Below are 21680 nucleotides of genomic sequence, written 5' to 3'. Positions count from 1 at the left end.
TACCACAATATACGATTGACTGTACAGAAGTGACCACTTGTGGGCAGGTGGATGAAGTAACTGACAGACTTGGTTTTGCCGCAAAGGAAGTGTTAGTCCGTGTGATGGTCAAATACTTAAAAGCACCAACCAAGCTTTTGTACTTGGTGTAATCAGCTGAAGAGATTGGGGAATCCATGGCCTTCTGAACTTCTCACTAGCAGACATGGGTGCGTGGTCGAGCCTTTTCAATATCTGCTGAGATAGGGCAGTTACCCTCGGCAACGAAGTGACCTGCACACCCAAGAAATAATCAAGAGGGACGAGATATTTGATGGCAAATGAGTCCTGAAGAGTGAATACCAGGAAACAATTGGGTTATGGCAGATGGCGAGGAGCTGGTAACAATAATTTCATTGGCATATACTAACCTAAAGATAGTGACACCCCTCAATTTTTCTATATACCCCTACTAATACTAATAAAGCAAGGTGTGTTTCTCCAATTTTTTCATCCGTTCACCGTCGAAAATATTGGTTTTCTATCCGAGGTGGTACTAAATTTTTGTGCGTCTATCCGCTAGAAAAGAAAAACTGTCTGTCCAGAATTTGCGCGCACTCAGGCCCAATGAAGCCAGCCCACTTATTATTGCCCACGTAGCTGGGAATACCTTTTTTGTTGCATGGAGCAATAAATACTTGAAGCTTCCAACGGGGCACCTAAGACTGGGCCAGCCCATTTGCAAATTTTTTGTTGTTATATTACTATTTTTCTTTTTCTGATACTTTTCTTTCTCTTTTATATTTATTTTTCCTTTTTTCCTTCTTTATTTTAAAATTTTCCGTTAACTAAAAATTTACAAAATATTGAGAATTTCAATTTTTGTACAAATATACAAAGAATTGTCAGCTTCCAAAATTCGGTTCCTCTTTTGAAAAATCCCTGTTTCTAAATTTTCTCAATATTCAGAAAATGTTCTCATTTTCTAAAAAAATCTTTTGCTTCTTAAAAAATCAAGGTTTTATATAAAATTACATTTTATAAAATGTTCCATATTTTATAATATTTTGGGATCGACAGGCTCACGAATGTTAATGCTAGGTGGAGGAGGTACAAGCTCCCAAGTGCCATTGACTCGGAGCACATCAAATTCAGTTTGCATGGCACACTTCCACTTGGGATGTTGAGCTACTTCAGTATGATCGACAGGCTCACGAATGGAAAGTATATATGTCTTGATCCCGTCAGTGCGCCCCTTCACAAGCTGCATATTTTCACGAAGACGGGTGCACATGGGATATATGGGAGCAGCAGATCCGGCAGCCACAAAGGATCCCGCAGACCCGGGATTATATTGTTGGCGCGAATAAGCCATGCCCTAGGTTGGTGACCGGCGTGAGCACGTCCACGTCGAATCCGTGACATGTATTCGTGCGCATGCCTGTCCGTGGCTGTGGCGAAGGCCGCGTCGGGCGCTGCATGCGTGGGTAGCCGAGGGCTACAAAGCCGGGCCACGTCCAGGTTGTTAGCTACGTGCATGTAGTTGAGTAGTGGCCTAGTGGGTGCTGGTCGAGTCATCCGTTGGAGATACTAGTAGAGTGCGCGTGCGTTGTCACGGGCTCTTGAAATAGTTTACAAGAGTTACATGTTAAATTCCACACGTACAAACAATAAAACACAAATACAATTATTTAATAACTAAAGTTCATTTTTGCAATGTAAATTGATAACATGAAGAAAAATTAACGACATGTCCATGTAACAAACCGAGTGATGTTCCAACTAAACATCTATTACAAAATTATTAATATCTAGATGATGCGCTTAAGTAATTCTTTCACAATATCAGAAAAGTTTCCTTTAGCTTCATTCCCACGATGTTTTAGCAAGTGTAATAAAAACTGCTTCTTTAATTCATACCCATCCTGCATAAACAATACATGTCATTAGTATGAAAATTTCACGCCGAAGGTCTTAAAACATGTAACTGACAATACTCACCGTGCAAATCGGCTTGACCAATTCTTTACCGTTCCACAAGAGCATAAAATGAAAAACAAAATAGCCAGACACATTCCTGCAAAACTTTAGATTAATAATATATAGAATATAGTGATAACAAAAGTAAATATTTTTGTTATGAATTCATGATTCGTCTATACTCGTTGGAACACCGAACGGAAATAAACGTTGTCATTTAGATATATCATAATTCCAACCAGGCAGCTTTATTTCGAGTGCTTCTTTGAAATCCCTTGCAAATTTTTTTAATTCCAGTGCATGCCTCAATTCTTTTTCCTCTAACGATTGTGATGTTTGAATAGGATCCAGAATATATAGACGACGTGCCTCTTTCTCGATGACGTACAAGATGTATCGGCCGATGGATGCATAGGGAAGATAAATCTACAAGTGGAGCTATTAGAAACAACAATAAACCATGATAACAATGGACAAAATACTTTACTTACCTTGTTGCACGATGAGATGTCGTTGTCCATCTCAGGCCAGCTATCAAATAATGTTGCCAACGTCTGGATAGTTTCCTTCTCGCAAAACTTCTGACCTCGTGTTGAGTAGCATCATGGACTAAGTAAAAAAGAAATATTGCTTGAACATGTTGATGCTAATGACACATAGAATGAAGAGTTACGATAACTTACACAAAATCGTAGATCCATGTAGTGCACAGGAGGGTCTGTGAACAATACTCCCTCGTCACATGCCAGCATACGCACGGCTGTGTTGAAGCAATCATTGTCCATGGGCTGCTCTATGTTAAGTATGCACTGAAGTTTCTTAAGACTTAAGTCCATTGGATCGGGTGTCGAGCTCCGGACCCATACCTTCCTATAAATTCGATGGTAAGAAGAACAATAATATACAACCTCACATTAAATATTGATACCTGATACTTACTCCAAACAACCGGCATCATCGATCGACATGTTGTAGTTGCAGAGGCCGGCAAGTAATTCACATTGGTCCGTGGGTATGATAGTGATTGGTGCAGGACGTTTGTCTTTGACTACGTCAGATGGATTGTTCGGTATCTCGAGATCAGAATTAGCTAAAGTTTCTTGATCATCGGGTTGATGGTATATGGGACCTCCTTTTAGCTTATTCAGCTCTGAATCGAGCAAAATGACAACTAATTTTTGTCAAAAATGTTTCATATCCTCCTACAAGATATATATAAAAACAATTTATATATTATTTTGAGATGAAATAACGAGATAATGTATAAAAACGAAATACCTGGGTGAATTGGTCTGACAGTGCATGTGATGTCCAATTCCATATAATTTAGCATAAACAGTCCACATGATACGCTATAATATTATAAAATAATGCTTTAGAATACCACACAGATGAATCAAATAAACAAACCATTGTAACAAGTGCTTACCCATCCATTTGTATTGCCTCATGAAACTGCTCTACAACCGTCCATTTTGTAACATTCAGATCGGGCCACTTATGACCTCTGATAAAATCCGGTTTATGCTCTACAAGTTTCAGACACTTCTCGAGTCGTAGTAACTATTTTATATATAAGAAATAGTAGGGATCAAGGCAAACAAAAACATATGTTAAGATGAATAAAAATAATAGATAGTTACCGTAATAGCAAGGTCATTGCGTTTGACCCGAGAACCAAGTGAGTTCAAAATACTTGAATCTCACTTTTTTGGCATTGACGACTGCTAGATACCAATGGAACAAAAATGAGTGTCGTGTTTATTCTTTAGAGAGTGTGTTTTCTATTAGAATGGTTCCTTTCAAGAATGTAATATGAGAAATCATCTGCTTAGTTGGTGGTTGTATTGATGATTCGGCCCTTAATGGTTCAGACTTCCCGAAGGAGAAGGAGGTGCGGAAAGAGGATGGGAGCAACAAATCTGAATCAAAGAGTTTGTTTTGTTGTGGATCGTCTTCTATGGAATGTTGTTGCTAGTAACCAAGCATGCTTTCTCTTTAGTTCCTCTATGAAAGTAGCATCAAATTGGGATTTTGTTGATGATTTGCAAAGCTTAATTGAGACATAATTCTCTCAGTTCCCACTTTTGCAAATCGTGATTGTTAGTTGAAGTTAGTTGGTTCTCCCGATCCCAGTTGCTTCTAATGCAGGTCTGTAGTCCTGAGTTTAGTGGGTGATTCTGTACGATCTTGCGATGATTATAACTGCTGTTGGGGAACGTTGCAGAAAACAAAAATTTTCCTACTCGTTTCACCAAGATCCATCTAGGAATTCATCTAGCAACGAGTGATCGGATGCATCTACATACCTTTGTAGATCGCGAGCGGAAGCGTTCAAAGAACGGGGATGATGTAGTCGAACACGACGTGATTCAAATCACCGGAGATCCTAGCACCGAACGGACGGTGCCTCCGCGTTCAACACACGTACGGAACAGATGACGTCTCCTCCTTTCTTGATCCAGCAAGGGGGGGGGGAGAGGTTGATGAAGATCCAGCAGCACGACGGCGTGGTGGTGGATGCAGGGCGTCACAGTAGCAGGGCTTCGCCTATACTACAAGAGAGAGACGTAACGGGGAGAGAGGGAGGCGCCAGGGGCTGGTGTATCAAGTCCCTCCTCTCCCCCACTATATATAGGAGGGCCAAGGGGGGTGGTGCGCCAGCCTAGGAGATCCAATCTCCTAGGTGCGGCAGCCAAGGGGAGGTTTCCCTCCCCCCAAGGCACCTAGAGGTGCCTTCCACCATTGGGACTCTTCCCTTTTGTGGAAACCTAGGCGCATGGGCTTTTGGGGCTGGTGCCCTTGGCCCATGCAGGCCAAGGCGCACCCCCTATAGCCCATGTGCCCCCCCGGGACAGGTGGACCCACCCGGTGGACTGCCGGGACCCTTCCGGTGGTCCCGGTACAATACCGATAACCCCGAAACTTGTCCCGATGGCCGAAACAGCACTTCCTATATATAATTCTTTACCTCCGGACCATTCCGGAACTCCTCGTGACGTCCCGGATCTCATCCGGGACTCCGAACAACATTCGGGTTACTGCATATACATATCTTCACAACCCTAGCGTTACCGAACCTTAAGTGTGTAGACCCTACGGGTTCGGGAGACATGAAGACATGACCGGGACGATTCTCCGGTCAATAACCAACAGCGGGATCTGGATACCTATGTTGGCTCCCACATGATCCACGATGATCTCATCGGATGAACCATGATGTCGAGGATTTAATCAACCCCGTATACAATTCCCTTTGTCAATCGGTATGTTACTTGCCCGAGACTCGATCGTTGGTATCCCAATACCTTGTCCAGTCTCGTTACCGGCAAGTCACTTTTCTCGTACCGTAGTGCATGATCCCGTGATCAACCACTTGGTCACTTTGAGCTCATAATGATGATGCATTACCGAGTGGGCCCAGTGATACCTCTCCGTTATATGGAGTGACAAATCCCAGTCTCGATCCGTGTCAACCCAACAGACACTTTCGGAAATACCTGTAGTGCACCTTTATAGTCACCTAGTTACGTTGTGACGTTTGATACACCCAAAGCACTCTTACGGTATCCGGGAGTTACACGATCTCATGGTCAAAGGAAAAGATACTTGACATTGGAAAAGCTCTAGCAAACGAACTACACGATCTTGTGCTATGCTTAGGATTAGGTCTTGTCCATCACATCATTCTCCTAATGATGTGATCCTGTTATCAATGACATCCAATGTCCATAGCCAGGAAACCATGACTATCTGTTGATCAACGAGCTAGTCAACTAGAGGCTTACTAGGGACATATTATGGTCTATGTATTCACACATGTATTACGATTTCCGGATAATACAGTTATAGCATGAATAAAGACAATTATCATGATCAAAGAAATATAATAATAATACTTTTATTATTGCCTCTAGGGCATATTTCCAACAGTCTCCCACTTGCACTAGAGTCAATAATCTAGTTACATTGTGATGAATCGAACACCCATGGAATTCTGGTGTTGATCATGTTTTGCCCTAGGGAGAGGTTTATTCAACGGATCTGCTATATTCAGGTCCGTATGTACTTTACAAATCTCTATGTCTCCATCTTGAACATTTTCACGAATGGAGTTGAAGCGACGCTTGATGTGCCTTGTCTTCTTGTGAAACCTGGGCTCCTTGGCAAGTGCAATAGCTCCAGTGTTGTCACAAAAGAGTTTGATTGGCCCCGACGCATTGGGTATGACTCCTAGGTCGGTGATGAACTCCTTCACCCATATTGCTTCATGTGCTCCCTCCGAGGCTGCCATGTACTCCGCTTCACATGTAGATCCCGCCACTACGCTCTGTTTGCAGCTGCACCAGCTCACTGCTCCACCATTCAACATATACACGTATCCGGTTTGTGACTTAGAGTCATCCAGATCTGTGTCGAAGCTAGCGTCGACGTAACCCTTTACGACGAGCTCTTCGTCACCTCCATAAACGAGAAACATTTCCTTAGTCCTTTTCAGGTACTTCAGGATATTCTTGACTGCTGTCCAGTGTTCCTTGCCGGGATTACTTTGGTACCTTCCTACCAAACTTACGGCAAGGTTTACATCAGGTCTGGTACACAGCATGGCATACATAATAGAACCTATGGCTGAGGCATAGGGGATGACACTCATCTCTTCTATATCTTCTGCCGTGGTCGGGCATTGAGCTGAGCTCAATTTCACACCTTGCAAAACAGGCAAGAACCCTTTCTTGGACTGATCCATTTTGAACTTCTTCAAAATCTTATCAAGGTGTGTGCTTTGTGAAAGACCTATGAGGCGTCTTGATCTATCTTTATAGATCTTGATGCCTAATATATAAGCAGCTTCTCCAAGGTCCTTCATTGAAAAACTCTTATTCAAGTAGGCCTTGATGCTGTCCAAGAGTTCTATATCATTTCCCATCAAAAGTATGTCATCTACATATAATATGAGAAATGCTATAGAGCTCCCACTCACTTTCTTGTAAACGCAGGCTTCTCCATAAGTCTGCGTAAACCCAAACGCTTTGATCATCTCATCAAAGCGAATGTTCCAACTCCGAGATGCTTGCACCAGCCCATAAATCGAGCGTTGGAGCTTGCACACCTTGTTAGCATTCTTAGGATCGACAAAACCTTCCGGCTGCATCATATACAATTCTTCCTTAAGGAAACCATTAAGGAATGCCGTTTTGACGTCCATTTGCCATATTTCATAATCGTAGAATGCGGCAATTGCTAACATGATTCGGACGGACTTTAGCTTCGCTACCGGTGAGAAAGTCTCATCGTAGTCAATTCCTTGAACTTGTCGATAACCCTTAGCGACAAGCCGAGCTTTATAGATGGTCACATTACCATCCGCGTCTGTCTTCTTCTTAAAGATCCATTTATTTTCTATGGCTCGCCGTTCAACAGGCAAGTCAGTCAAAGTCCATACTTCGTTTTCATACATGGATCCTATCTCGGATTTCATGGCTTCTAGCCATTTGTTGGAATCCGGGCCCGCCATCGCTTCTTCATAGTTCGAAGGTTCACCGTTGTCTAACAACATGATTTCCAAGACAGGGTTGCCGTACCACTCTGGTGCGGAACGTGTCCTTGTGGACCTTCGAATTTCAGTAGGAGCTTGATCAGAAGTATCTTGATCATCATGAATAACTTCCTCTCTAGTCGGTGCAGGCACCTCAGGAACATTTTCTTGAGTTGCGCCATTTACCGGTTCAAGAGGCAATACTTCATCAAGTTCTACTTTCCTCCCACTTACTTCTTTCGAGAGAAACTCTTTCTCTAGAAAGGATCCATTCCTGGCAACAAAGATCTTGCCTTCGGATCTGAGGTAGAAGGTATACCCAGCAGTTTCTTTAGGGTATCCTATGAAGACTCATTTTTCCGACTTGGGTTCGAGCTTTTCAGGTTGAAGTTTCTTGACATAAGCATCGCATCCCCAAACTTTTAGAAACGACAGCTTAGGTTTCTTCCCAAACCATAATTCATACGGTGTCGTCTCAACGGATTTCGACGGAGCCCTATTTAAAGTGAATGCGGCAGTCTCTAAAGCATAGCCCCAAAAAGATAGCGGTAAATCGGTAAGAGACATCATAGATCGCACCATATCTAATAGAGTGCGATTACGACGTTCGGACACACCGTTACGCTGAGGTGTTCCAGGTGGCGTGAGTTGTGAAACTATTCCACATTTTCTTAAGTGTGTGCCAAATTCGTGACTCAAGTATTCTCCTCCACGATCTGATCGTAGAAACTTGATTTTCCTGTCACGTTGATTTTCAACCTCACTCTAAAATTCCTTGAACTTTTCAAAGGTTTCAGACTTGTGTTTCATTAAGTAGACATACCCATATCTACTCAAGTCATCAGTGAGGGTGAGAACATAACGATAGCCACCGCGAGCCTCAACACTCATTGGACCGCACACATCAGTATGTATGATTTCCAATAAGTTGGTTGCTCGCTCCATTGTTCCTGAGAACGGAGTCTTGGTCATTTTTACCATGAGGCATGGTTCGCACGTGTCAAATGATTCATAATCAAGAGACTCTAAAAGTCCATCTGCATGGAGCTTCTTCATGCGTTTGACACCTATGTGACCAAGGCGGCAGTGCCACAAGTATGTGGGACTATCATTATCAACTTTACATCTTTTGGTACTCACACTATGAATATGTGTAGCAATACGCTCGAGATTCATTAAAAATAAACCATTAACCATCGGAGCATGACCATAAAACATATCTCTCATATAAATAGAACAACCATTATTCTCGGATTTAAATGAGTAGCCATCTCGTATTAAACGAGATCCTGATACAATGTTCATGCTCAAACATGGCACTAAATAACAATTATTGAGGTTTATAACTAATCCCGTAGGTAAATGTAGAGGTAGCGTGCCGACGGCGATCACATCGACCTTGGAACCATTCCCGACGCGCATCGTCACCTCGTCCTTCGCCAGTTTCCGTTTATTCCGCAGCTCCTGCTGTGAGTTACAAATATGAGTAACGGCACCGGTATCAAATACCCAGGAGTTACTACGAGTACTGGTAAGGTACACATCAATTACATGTATATCAAATATACCTTTGGTGTTGCCGGCCTTCTTGTCCGCTAAGTATTTGGGGCAGTTCCGCTTCCAGTGACCCTTCCCTTTGCAATAAAAGCACTCTGTCTCAGGCTTGGGTCCATTCTTTGACTTCTTCCCGATAGCTTGCTTGCCGGGCGCAGCAACTTCCTTGCCGTCCTTCTTGAAGTTCTTTTTACCCTTGCCCTTCTTGAACTTAGTGGTTTTATTCATCATCAACACTTGATGTTCCTTCTTGACTTCTACCTCTGCTGATTTCAGCATAGCAAATACTTCAGGAATGGTCTTTACCATCCCCTGCATATTGAAGTTCATCACAAAGCTCTTGTAGCTTGGTGGAAGCGACTGGAGGATTCTGTCAATGACCGCGTCATCCGGGAGATTAACTCCCAGCTGAGTCAAGCGGTTATGTAACCCAGACATAGTGAGTATGTGCTCACTGACAGAACTATTTTCCTCCATCTTACAGCTGAAGAATTTATCGGAGACTTCATATCTCTCGATCCGGGCATGAGCTTGAAAAACCATTTTTAGCTCTTCGAACATCTCATATGCTCCATGTCTCTCAAAACGCTTTTGGAGCCCCGGCTCTAAGCTTTAAAGCATGCCGCACTGAACGAGGGAGTAGTCATCAGTACGTGTCTGCGAAACGTTCATAGCGTCTTGGTTCTGTGGGACGGGTGGATCACCTAGCGGTGCTTGTAGGACATAATCTTTCTTGGCAGCTATGAGGATGATCCTCAGGTTCCGGACCCAGTCCGTATAGTTGCTGCCATCGTCTTTCAGCTTGGTTTTCTCTAGGAACGCGTTGAAATTGAATACAACGTTGGCCATTTGATCTACAAGACATATTGTAAAGGTTTTAGACCAAGTTCATGATAATTAAGTTCATCTAATCAAATTATTAATGAACTCCCACTCAGATTAGACATCCCTCTAGTCTTCTAAGTGTTACACGATCCGAGTCGACTAAGCCGTGTCCGATTAACACGTGAGACGGACTAGTCATCGTCGGTGAACATCTTCATGTTGATCGTATCTTCCATACGACTCGTGTTCGACCTTTCGGTCTCTGTGTTCTGAGGCCATGTCTGTACATGCTAGGCTCGTCAAGTTAACCCTAAGTGTTTTTGCATGTGTAAAACTGTCTTACACCCGTTGTATGTGAACGTAAGGATCTATCACACCCGATTAACACGTGGTGCTTCGAAACGATGAACTGTAGCAACGGTGCACAGTTAGGGGAGAACACTTCTTGAAATTGTTGTAAGGGATCATCTTATTTACTACCGTCGTTCTAAGTAAACAAGATGCAAAACATGATAAACATCACATGCAATCAAATAATAATAGTGACATGATATGGCCAATATCACATAGCTCCTTTGATCTCCATCTTGGGGTTCCATGATCATCCTGTCACCGTCATACTCATCGACATGTAAGTTGTGATTCCTTGTATAATAGCATGAACATCTCATACATCACATATAGATCATTCATCATTCATCACAACTTTGGCCATATCATATCACAAAGCACTTGCTGCAAAAACAAGTTAGACGTCCTCTAATTGTTGTTGCAGGTTTTACGTGGCTGAAGTAGGGTTCTAATCAAGAACGTTTTCTTACCTACGTGAAAGCCACAACGTGATTTGTCAACTTCTAATTACCCTTCACAAGGACCCTGTTCATCGAATCTGCTCCAACTAAAGTAGGAGAGACAGACACCCGCCAGCCACCTTATGCAACTTGTGCATGTTTGTCGGTGGAACCGGTCTCACGTAAGCATACGTGTAAGGTTGGTCCGGGCCGCTTCATCCCACAATTCCGTTGAAGCAAGATAAGACTAGTAGCGGCAAGAAAGTTGACAACATCAACGCCCACAACAAACTGTGTTCTACTCGTGCAAGAGAACTACGCATAAACCTGGCTCATGATGCCACTGTTGGGGAACGTTGCAGAAAACAAAAATTTTCCTACTCGTTTCACCAAGATCCATCTAGGAATTCATCTAGCAACGAGTGATCGGATGCATCTACATACCTTTATAGATCGCGAGCGGAAGCGTTCAAAGAACGGGGATGATGTAGTCGAACACGACGTGATTCAAATCACCGGAGATCCTAGCACCGAACGGACGGTGCCTCCGCGTTCAACACACGTATGGAACGGATGACGTCTCCTCCTTTCTTGATCCAACAAGGGGGGGAGAGGTTGATGAAGATCCAGCAGCACGACGGCGTGGTGGTGGATGCAGGGCGTCACAGTAGCAGGGCTTCGCCTATACTACAAGAGAGAGACGTAACGGGGAGAGAGGGAGGCGCCAGGGGCTGGTGTATCAAGTCCCTCCTCTCCCCCACTATATATAGGAGGGCCAAGGGGGGTGGTGCGCCAGCCTAGGAGATCCAATCTCCTAGGTGCGGCAGCCAAGGGGAGGTTTCCCTCCCCCCAAGGCACCTAGAGGTGCCTTCCACCATTGGGACTCTTCCCTTTTGTGGAAACCTAGGCGCATGGGCTTTTGGGGCTGGTGCCCTTGGCCCATGCAGGCCAAGGCGCACCCCCTACAGCCCATGTGCCCCCCGGGACAGGTGGACCCACCCGGTGGACCCCCGGGATCCTTCCGGTGGTCCCGGTACAATACCGATAACCCCGAAACTTGTCCCGATGGCCGAAACAGCACTTCCTATATATAATTCTTTACCTCCGGACCATTCCGGAACTCCTCGTGACGTCCCGGATCTCATCCGGGACTCCGAACAACATTCGAGTTACTGCATATACATATCTTCACAACCCTAGCGTTACCGAACCTTAAGTGTGTAGACCCTACGGGTTCGGGAGACATGCAGACATGACTGGGACGACTCTCCGGTCAATAACCAACAGCGGGATCTGGATACCCATGTTGGCTCCCACATGCTCCACGATGATCTCATCGGATGAACCACGATGTCGAGGATTTAATCAACCCCGTATACAATTCCCTTTGTCAATCGGTATGTTACTTGCCCGAGACTCGATCGTTGGTATCCCAATACCTTGTTCAGTCTCGTTACCGGCAAGTCACTTTACTCGTACCGTAATGCATGATCCCGTGATCAACCACTTGGTCACTTTGAGCTCATAATGATGATGCATTACCGAGTGGGCCCAGTGATACCTCTCCGTTATATGGAGTGACAAATCCCAGTCTCGATCCGTGTCAACCCAACAGACACTTTCGGAAATACCTGTAGTGCACCTTTATAGTCACCCAGTTACGTTGTGACGTTTGATACACCCAAAGCACTCTTACGGTATCCGGGAGTTACACGATCTCATGGTCAAAGGAAGAGATACTTGACATTGGAAAAGCTCTAGCAAACGAACTACACGATCTTGTGCTATGCTTAGGATTAGGTCTTGTCCATCACATCATTCTCCTAATGATGTGATCCCGTTATCAATGACATCCAATGTCCATAGCCAGGAAACCATGACTATCTGTTGATCAACGAGCTAGTCAACTAGAGGCTTACTAGGGACATATTATGGTCTATGTATTCACACGTGTATTACGATTTCCGGATAATACAGTTATAGCATGAATAAAGACAATTATCATGATCAAAGAAATATAATAATAATACTTTTATTATTGCCTATAGGGCATATTTCCAACAACTGCAACACTTGAGTGTTGGTAGTAGCACATGCCCAAGGCTTGATGAACTCGTATGGCTTTTGTTCTCTTTCTTTTGGAGGGGAGAACTCTTCCACTTGCTTTTGCCTTTTCATCAGCTTCCATGCTGCAGTTTGACAATTTTTATTTCGGTGTTATTTTTTGGGTTCCCTTTTCCCATCTTTTATGTTTGTCGATGGGTCATTAAAACAGAAAACGATGATGTATGAACCATTTTCACCAATGATTTATTCATTGTGTCCACCAGTGATCTTTTGAGATACTGACGCTTGTTTTTTTGGAATTAGGGGTGAGAATTACTTATCGATGACTCGGGCATCAACTCTTCCTGCCCAACTTTGCGTTTATTGCTTGCTTGTCCAGATGTTGTGCTTTGACACTGTCCTCAATTTGTTATACTCATTGTATTACTTGCTCTATCTTGAGAATGTAGATTCATTCGGTTGGGATATAGTTGGTATTAGAGTATTACATATCCACTGTGAATAATTTTAGACTATTCCATCGAAGCATTTTGTCCTCATGCAATTTCTATTACATGTAATGACTTAATATTATGACTCTGATGATATATATCTTCAAGTAGTCCTATTATATTTGTTTGTTTTCTGGCATGTTGAAACACTTAATAAGTTATTTGTTTGTTTTTCTGCCTCAAATATATATATATGAGATTTCATTAAAAAGTTAGGCAGTCAACTATGGTCATGACTTAAAAAGTAAGGTGTATGACACACGTGCGATGTCCAGAATAGACTGTTAGCGTATAATATCTGAAAGAACTGTTTGTATTCAGTTGCAGCCCACCTAATAGGACTGCTTGATTCCGTCGAGTATGGAAAAAGCGAAAGGTATTTTACGGTCTCTTTTGCGTTCTTCTTCTGTTACTTGCATATTTTCTGTGGTATCATTCAAGTCATCTACCGATGTCTTCCTTGGATTTCTCTCAAAAGCGAAAGGTAAAAACAACATGACAGCAAACGAGTATGGAAAAAGCACAATCATTTTAACTTCTATATTTTTATCTGCAATTACATCAGACGTGCCCGTAGCTTTAGGAGGATATGTTGATTCATTATGCGAGATTGATGTATCAACCGAGCTAGCTGGGTCATCTGATATAACATGCTTGGTTAGTATTTATTAAAATGGCTGAACCATGAATGCTAGGATGTAACATAAAATAATCTTACTTGAATTACAAAGGGGACGAAGATCAACTTTCCTGTGCTTATCATCTCGCGTGGGTTTGATTAGCTGCCCCAACATATGATCTGCCCCAACATTAGTTCCTATTGTAATCCAGCATGGGCGTTCAGAAAGGAAAGAGAAGTTAAACATAATCACAAATAGTATGATTGTCAAATACGCACATATAACTAACGACATTGTAAATCCACCAAATATGTACCAGGGATCACATATGAAGGTTGTTGAACATTTGTGATATCACATAGAGTACGGCGGTGAACAATCGGCCCATCGTCTAGATGGTTTATAAAACCATCTGACTTCTTAGTGCGATAAGATGCCCGCCTCCACGCGTTGATAAGATCCCCATGGTCTACCATTTTTACAACAGGTATGAGAGTTAGAGAACAAAAAAAGTATGTACAAATCACTTAGATAGATGTTGATACAACATCTATGAAACCAACACAGGGAACATCTATGAAGTCAGGTTACTATAACGATTAATTTGCATACTATAGGTATTCAGAAAAACCCAAGAGTAGTCAGCAAAATCACACTTAAATACTTACCGGTCTTTGAAAGGGATGGCTGATTATCCTCTTGTAACCTGACCATATCCTCCTCTTTTTTCTTCCAATAAGATTCACGCCTCTGTGCGTTGAACTGCTCCCTTGTTTCTCCAATGTTTTTTTCTTCATTAAATACAGCTACTGTTGCATGCTGCTCGGAAGTTTTGTCATCTGCATTACGTTAAGCATAAAAACCACAAAGCCCATTAAGCTCATCTGGGAAAATGGACTAAACCTCTCTGATCTGCTACCGGAGATGTCGATTTGGAAGCTGTATAAGCATGCCTGTGAATACCTTGAGTATCATCTCGTAGCTTAGTCGTACCATCCTTATTATTCTCAGAATACAACGGAATCCCGTCGTTTGAAGGTTCCCGCCCTACATCTTAGCAATCAACAAAATATACGGTATGCACGAAACATTAGCAGCAATCTTGACACAGTCTTATACCTGCTCCCGTCGTGTAAATATCGTGAATATTTGCATGTAAAGGTATGAAGTTTGCATTGTAGTCTCCAACATTTATCCCGCCCGTAAGGACTGCAACACATAATGCATTCTGCCACTTTTAGAAATGGACATGAGGCAACATTTATAACCAATCTTCGCACAGTATTATACCTGATTCCGTCGTGTAAACGTTATCAACAATTTCAGCTACGGGTATGATGCTTGCATTGTGTTCTGCATCACTTCTCCCGCTTGTAAGACCTGGAAGACATTATGCATACAGTCTGTCACTGTCAGATATTCAGGTCTCGCAACTAAACGAAAACATGGTAGACTGCATCATACCTGTAGTTACGTCATCTTCTGGTTGATGTTCGCCTGCCGTGCTTTTTGAATTCCCCATATGCAACTATTGAATGGCAAAAATCATGAAGATAGAAATGGTAGTTCTTTGATGATCTTCACCAACATGGTAATTTCTTCTACATCTTTGACATTCTGCAAGGGTTATTGTTCTACATATATACTGCAACCTGTTGCTAGCATATACTGCGATTGTATTTTATTCTACATATATACTGCAATGGCACTTTCATCTACATCTTCTACATCTCTGTACTTTCTTAGAATGCAAGTGTTTTTGTTCTATCTTCAGTTCAGCACAAGTGGAAACATACTCTTGGGTTCTGTATGGTTTGTGTTTTCTTTTTTGCCATATTCACTCAAGTGCAGGATGCAGGATACTCCTTGGTAAAAACAATTGCCAATTCCCAACTGTAAACATGTGTACTTGAGTCTATTTTTAACATGAAAAAAAAACCTAAACTGTGTGCAACAGAAATCAATCTCGCAGGCGGATCCATCCCTGTGAAAGCACTTGCCATGGCTGTATGACATGCGATGGATGTATGGGCTGTGAGATGTATGAGATGCGATTGTATGGCATTTGAGATGTATGAGATGCGATTGACGTATGAGATGGTTTGCATACCTATTTTTCGGATCCAGGACGTGTTCTGGCCGGATCCTGGACGTGTCCGCGTATACTCGTCCAGGATCAGCGCCGGATCCTGGATCAAGGGCGAGGAGTTCAGCGCGGCGGCGAAGTGATGGAGGGCGGCGGCGACCTGATCCAGGACCAGCGCCGGATCGTCGAGGTGTTCAGCGCGCGGCGAAGTGATGGAGGGCCGCGGCGACCTTGTCCAGGATCGACGCGGATGGAGGACGGCGAGTGAAGCGGGGGCGGCGACCTCGACCACGATGGAGGGCGGCGAGGATGGAGGGCAGCGACTGAATCGCGGCGGCGTAGGGATGTAGGGCGGCCACGAAGGGAGACCTCGCTCGATAACAGGACCCGTCGCTCCTACGTGCGGCCGCACGGTTTTTCTGTCGCTGGTTAACCGTCGTAGGTTTTTTTGTCACAGGTTAACCTTCGTACGTCTATTGAGGGTCACATGTGGATAGGTGCGGGTTCGGGCCTCAGGAGGAGGTTTTTTTGGTTTGTGGTGGCTTAGTCAGAGGTGGGAGGAGGTACCAAAATAAACCGTGGGAGGTGGGACTAAAAAAAACCTGGAAGCGAGACTACCAACTGCTCCCTTAGGGCATCTCCAGCCGCCTCCCCGAAAGCACCCTCAGGACTCCTTTTTCATCGCCGGCGTGCTTTTTTTTGCCCAGTCACGCCCCCAGAACCTCAAATAGCGCCGGATTTTGTTAAAATTACGCCCGGCGGTCCCGATCCAAACCCAGAAAGGTGGGGGGCAGCTGAGAGCGCCGGCGCTCCTTTTGCATGCAAAAGCCCCACAAGTCAGTCTCTCTCCTCACTCTCTCTCCTCTTTTCCTCGCAGGCCCACCACGTGCCTGACCTCTCTCTCTCCTCTTTTCCTCGTTCGTGTCGCTGCAGCCGAAGGCCACGTTGGGGAGCTCCATCTTAGCTAGCATGAAGGACTCGGCGGCCAGGAAGCCCTACGTCGACGAGGCGTGTGACCGTGGTCCAGGCGGCTGGCGACGCTATGGGCGGGCGCAGGCTGCGAGGCTTGGCGGCCCCGGCACCGGGCGCACTGGCCACGGGCGGCCCCGGCACCGGGCGCACCGGCCACGGGCAGCCTCGGCCACGACCGTGGCGACGAGCCGACGCTGCCACCATCTAGCAGACGCGGCGGCGGCTTCAGCGGCCGGATCTTGCCTTCGCCGAAGAGCTCGACGGCCGTCGGCAGCTGATCCGGCTCCTGCGCGCTCCGGTCGAGGAGGACGCCGGACCACATGGCGAAGTCCGCGTTCTCACCGTCCCCAGTCGCCGTCGCACCGGAGCCTACCCCGGGCATGGGTGTTCCCGGCTTCTCCTCCCAGTCGAAGGCCATGGATCCGCGGAGGAGCTGAACGGCAGCCAAGATGGAGTCCTTGTGGTCGAGGTTGCAGTCGAGGCTTCGAGCGAGCGGGTCCGACACCTTGGGCTTGGCCGCGGGCCATCGGTGCTGGGGCCGCGCGTTCTCGGCCTCCGGCACAGAGGACACGCTCTTCCGCCGCTCCGGCGTGGGGCCCCGCCGGCCGGCAGGGGAGGACGGCGACGCGGCCCGCGGCGCGCGCGACGTCTGGTAGAAGAAGGACTCCCCCTGGAAGGACACCGAGAGGCTCCGCATCGTGGTCGCCATCACGGTCGCGGCCACGGGCGTGGGCGACGTGGCATGGCGTGCTGCGACGGGGGAGTCGAGGAGCGGCTGCGCTGCGCCGACAGGGAGCGGCGCGACGAGGACGAGGACGAGGACGACGAGGTGGAGGAGGCCGGCGATGCGGCGGAGGCGAGGTAGCGCGAGGAGACGGGCTTGCTGCCGGAGCGTGCGGGCCGGCGCGGCGTGGCGCCGGAGTTGGGCTTGTCGAGCGCCGGCGTGAGCGGCCGTGCGGGGCGAGGAGTAGGACACGCGGGGCTGGAAGCCGTCGCCCGCGCCGGAGAACAGCGCGTATATGGTGGCCGCGCGCTTCGGGCTGGCACCGAGCGAGGCGGTGATCAAGAGGCTAAAAAAAAGGAAAAAGTGACTACCTGAGAGGCACAACGACTGGAAAAATGCACGCCCTTGTATCAAAAATTTCGCCGGGGCGATCCCAGGACGCCGAAAAAACGCCTCCTGGGAGGCACAACCGCTGGAGATGCCCTTAGGAGTAGAGATTGTAGGAGTTGGGCTTCGAAACGAGAACCTGTATTCCCAGGCCATCAGGGCTGAACCCATATTTGACGCCTTATGTGTATCATTAAAGAAGAATAAAATCCAACAAGATGGAAATGGAAAGAAACACACCATCAACCAATCAAATATGACCGATAAATGACAGTTGCAATAGCTCGGAGAAAGAGGTAGCTATTACATCTTTTGTCCCATTTCTTGATCATAAGATTCTGAAACCACAATCATACATCATGTTCCAACAACATTCATCTCCAATACACAGACCATTGTATAGTTCTTTTTCAACCAAATGTCTTCATTAGCACCATGACCTTCTTCGCAGCAGGCCGATCCATTACGCCCGCCATCCATGCTTTCACATGTGGATATGCATCAAACGCCGATCCATAGGAGTTTCCCGCAAGAGGTGAACCATTGGAAAATGGCTGATGTCCGCTAACTGATGAAATCTCCTGCTAAGTAGTTAAACTTGGACAAGCGCTCCTCATAGACTTCCATGATTTCCTTCAGCTTCCCCAGATTTTCTCCAAGAACTTTAAGATCACTAGTTCCTCCCATGTAAAAGCGAGGGAGAATTATGATTACAGCTCATTCAAGAAAAATATCTGAGGGGAGACCCGCTCTTAGCATGCAACCGGTCGGAAGGCTCACAATTCTAGAGAGCCATCTAAAGGATCAAGGAGGACATCCGCCTAGGGATCTCCTTCTCCTTAGGGAATGGGAAAGGGATCCAATTCTGGTTGGATCCTTGGTTGAATGCTGAATCCCTTCGATTTTCCTTCCTGGGCCTATTCTCGATATGTTCGGATCCATCTGTCCTAGTGGCTACGGCTTTCCAAGCTGGACAGTGGAACATTGGGTTTTGTCACACCTTTGGACAAGCCAAGAATTACGACTGGACTAGACCGCGGGCTGCCCTCCCGCTCGTGCTCCCGGACTTTCCGGACACGGTATCCTGGCGGCTCGCGTCGTCGGCGGAGTTCTCTGTGAGCACGGCATACCATGCCCTTTGCCCGTCTCAGGCCACTCCTTGGCTGTCCCCGCTATGGAAAGCCCCCATCCCTTTAAAGATTAAGATCTTTGTTTGGCAATTACTACGGGATCGCCTCCCCTCAGGGACAGAGGTACTTAAGCGGCACGGACCTGGTGATGGTCTATGCCCTCTCTGTGCGGTACCAGAGACCGGGACACATATCCTCTTCTCATGTACCGCGGCGAGGGTACTTTGGACGTATGTCCGCGAGGCGTTGGGGCCTGAATGGGAGGCCCTAAATCTCGATGAGTTCCTCCAACTTAGAGCTTTACAATCGTCACATCATCGCCGCCTATTTTGGCTTATTTTTGCGGCGATGACGTGGACTCTTTGGACGACTAGGAATAAGATGGTGATAGAGAAGGTTTTCCCGAGGAAGGCGTCTGACTCCCTCTTCAAATTCTTTGCTTTCCTGCAGCACTGACACCCGCTCTCGAGGCAGCGTGATCGCGACCGACTTGGATTGATGATGGATGCGCTTCTGGTTTCGGCGCATCGACTATCTTCCTCGTAGTGCCGTTATGCGGACGCCACTAGGTGCCTTCTTCTTTCTATTTCTTTTATGCTTTTTTGGGCTGGATTGTGCTATGGCCCCAGCCGTTGTATGTTGAGTACGGTTGAACTTGGATTGTATGGACCGTTGCTTTATTTATAAAGCGGGACGAAAACCTATTTCGAGAGCTCCTCCCATGTAAGCTGGGACGACGAGGCCTTGGAAGATGATTGGAAGCATGACACTATCGAATTTCTGGGACTCAACATCAAGCCATGCGTCAACCGCTATTCAAGGCGGTGTGTACGTGGTTGCAGCAGGCGGCTACGGAGGTTTTTCCTCAACATGGGTGGCAGCATAACCACCGGATTGATCAACCACCACTTTTGACATAGGCATAGTGTCGGTCTATAGGACTCTACTGTTGCCGTTTTGTCGGTTTTATTATTTTTCTATTGTTAGACTTTTGGTGTTTGACTATGTGCATCTTAATTAAAGAAGAATAAAATCCAACAAGATGGAAATGGAAAGAAACACACCATCAACCAATCAAATATGACCGATAAATGACAGTTGCAATAGCTCGGAGAAAGAGGTAGCTATTACATCTTTTGTCCCATTTCTTGATCATAAGATTCTGAAACCACAATCATACATCATGTTCCAACAACATTCATCTCCAATACACAGACTATTGTATAGTTCTTTTTCAACCAAATGTCTTCATTAGCACCATGACCTTCTTCGCAGCAGGCCGATCCATTACGCCAGCCATCCATGCTTCCACATGTGGATATGCGTCAAACGCCGATCCATAGGAGTTTCCCGCAAGAGGTGAACCATTGGAAAATGGCTGATGTCCGCTAACTGATGAAATCTCCTGCTAAGTAGTTAAACTTGGACAAGCGCTCCTCATAGACTTCCATGATTTCCTTCAGCTTCCCCAGATTTTCTCCAAGAACTTTAAGATCACTAGTTCCTCCCATGTAAAAGCGAGGGAGAATTATGATTACAGCTCATTCAAGCAAAATATCTGAGGGGAGACCCGCTCTTAGCATGCAACCGGTCGGAAGGCTCACAATTCTAGAGAGCCATCTAAAGGATCAAGGAGGACATCCGCCTAGGGATCTCCTTCTCCTTAGGGAATGGGAAAGGGATCCAATTCTGGTTGGATCCTTGGTTGAATGCTGAATCCCTTCGAGTTTCCTTCCCGGGTCTATTCTCGATATGTTCGGATCCATCTATCCTAGTGGCTACGGCTTTCCAAGCTGGACAGTGGAACATTGGGTTTTGTCACACCTTTGGACAAGCCAAGAATTACGACTGGACTAGACCGCGGGCTGCCCTCCCGCTCGTGCTCCCGGACTTTCCGGACACGGTATCCTGGCGGCTCGCGTCATCGGCGGAGTTCTCTGTGAGCACGGCATACCATGCCCTTTGCCCGTCTCAGGCCACTCCTTGGCTGTCCCCGCTATGGAAAGCCCCCATCCCTTTAAAGATTAAGATCTTTGTTTGGCAATTACTACGGGATCGCCTCCCCTCAGGGACAGAGGTACTTAAGCGGCACGGACCTGGTGATGGTCTATGCCCTCTCTGTGCGGTACCAGAGACCGGGACACATATCCTCTTCTCATGTACCGCGGCGAGGGTACTTTGGACGTATGTCCGCGAGGCGTTGGGGCCTGAATGGGAGGCCCTAAATCTCGATGAGTTCCTCCAACTTAGAGCTTTACAATCGTCACATCATCGCCGCCTATTTTGGCTTATTTTTGCGGCGATGACGTGGACTCTTTGGACGACTAGGAATAAGATGGTGATAGAGAAGGTTTTCCCGAGGAAGGCGTCTGACTCCCTCTTCAAATTCTTTGCTTTCCTGCAGCACTGACACCCGCTCTTGAGGCAGCGTGATCGCGACCGACTTGGATTGATGATGGATGCGCTTCTGGTTTCGGCGCGTCGACTATCTTCCTCGTAGTGCCGTTATGCGGACGCCACTAGGTGCCTTCTTCTTTC

General features: G+C 46.0%; 1 protein-coding gene and 1 long non-coding RNA gene across 2 annotated transcripts; both read right to left on the bottom strand.

Moving 5' to 3' along the window:
* Window positions 1-2611: 2611 nt before the first annotated feature.
* On the bottom strand, window positions 2612-3315 carry LOC147988359 (uncharacterized). Its single transcript, XR_015613976.1, has 3 exons — window positions 3238-3315; window positions 2899-3161; window positions 2612-2829 (listed from the first exon to the last, which is right to left on the bottom strand). It is a non-coding gene; the product is annotated as an uncharacterized LOC147988359 (long non-coding RNA).
* Window positions 3316-13658: 10343 nt separating this feature from the next.
* LOC147988358 (uncharacterized) lies at window positions 13659-16545 on the bottom strand. Its single transcript, XM_087539137.1, has 7 exons — window positions 15308-16545; window positions 15134-15223; window positions 14963-15052; window positions 14807-14890; window positions 14512-14682; window positions 14160-14312; window positions 13659-14040 (listed from the first exon to the last, which is right to left on the bottom strand). The coding sequence occupies exons 1-7, from the start codon at window positions 15363-15365 to the stop codon at window positions 13892-13894; spliced, it is 795 nt and encodes a 264-aa protein (XP_087395263.1). The 5' UTR covers window positions 15366-16545; the 3' UTR covers window positions 13659-13891.
* Window positions 16546-21680: the final 5135 nt, after the last annotated feature.

The sequence above is a fragment of the Triticum urartu genome, chromosome 1A (assembly GCF_056163025.1).
Source record: "Triticum urartu cultivar PI428250 chromosome 1A, HENAU_Tu73, whole genome shotgun sequence".
Classification (NCBI taxonomy): domain Eukaryota; kingdom Viridiplantae; phylum Streptophyta; class Magnoliopsida; order Poales; family Poaceae; genus Triticum; species Triticum urartu.
This window is presented reverse-complemented; position numbering and strand designations above follow the sequence as displayed.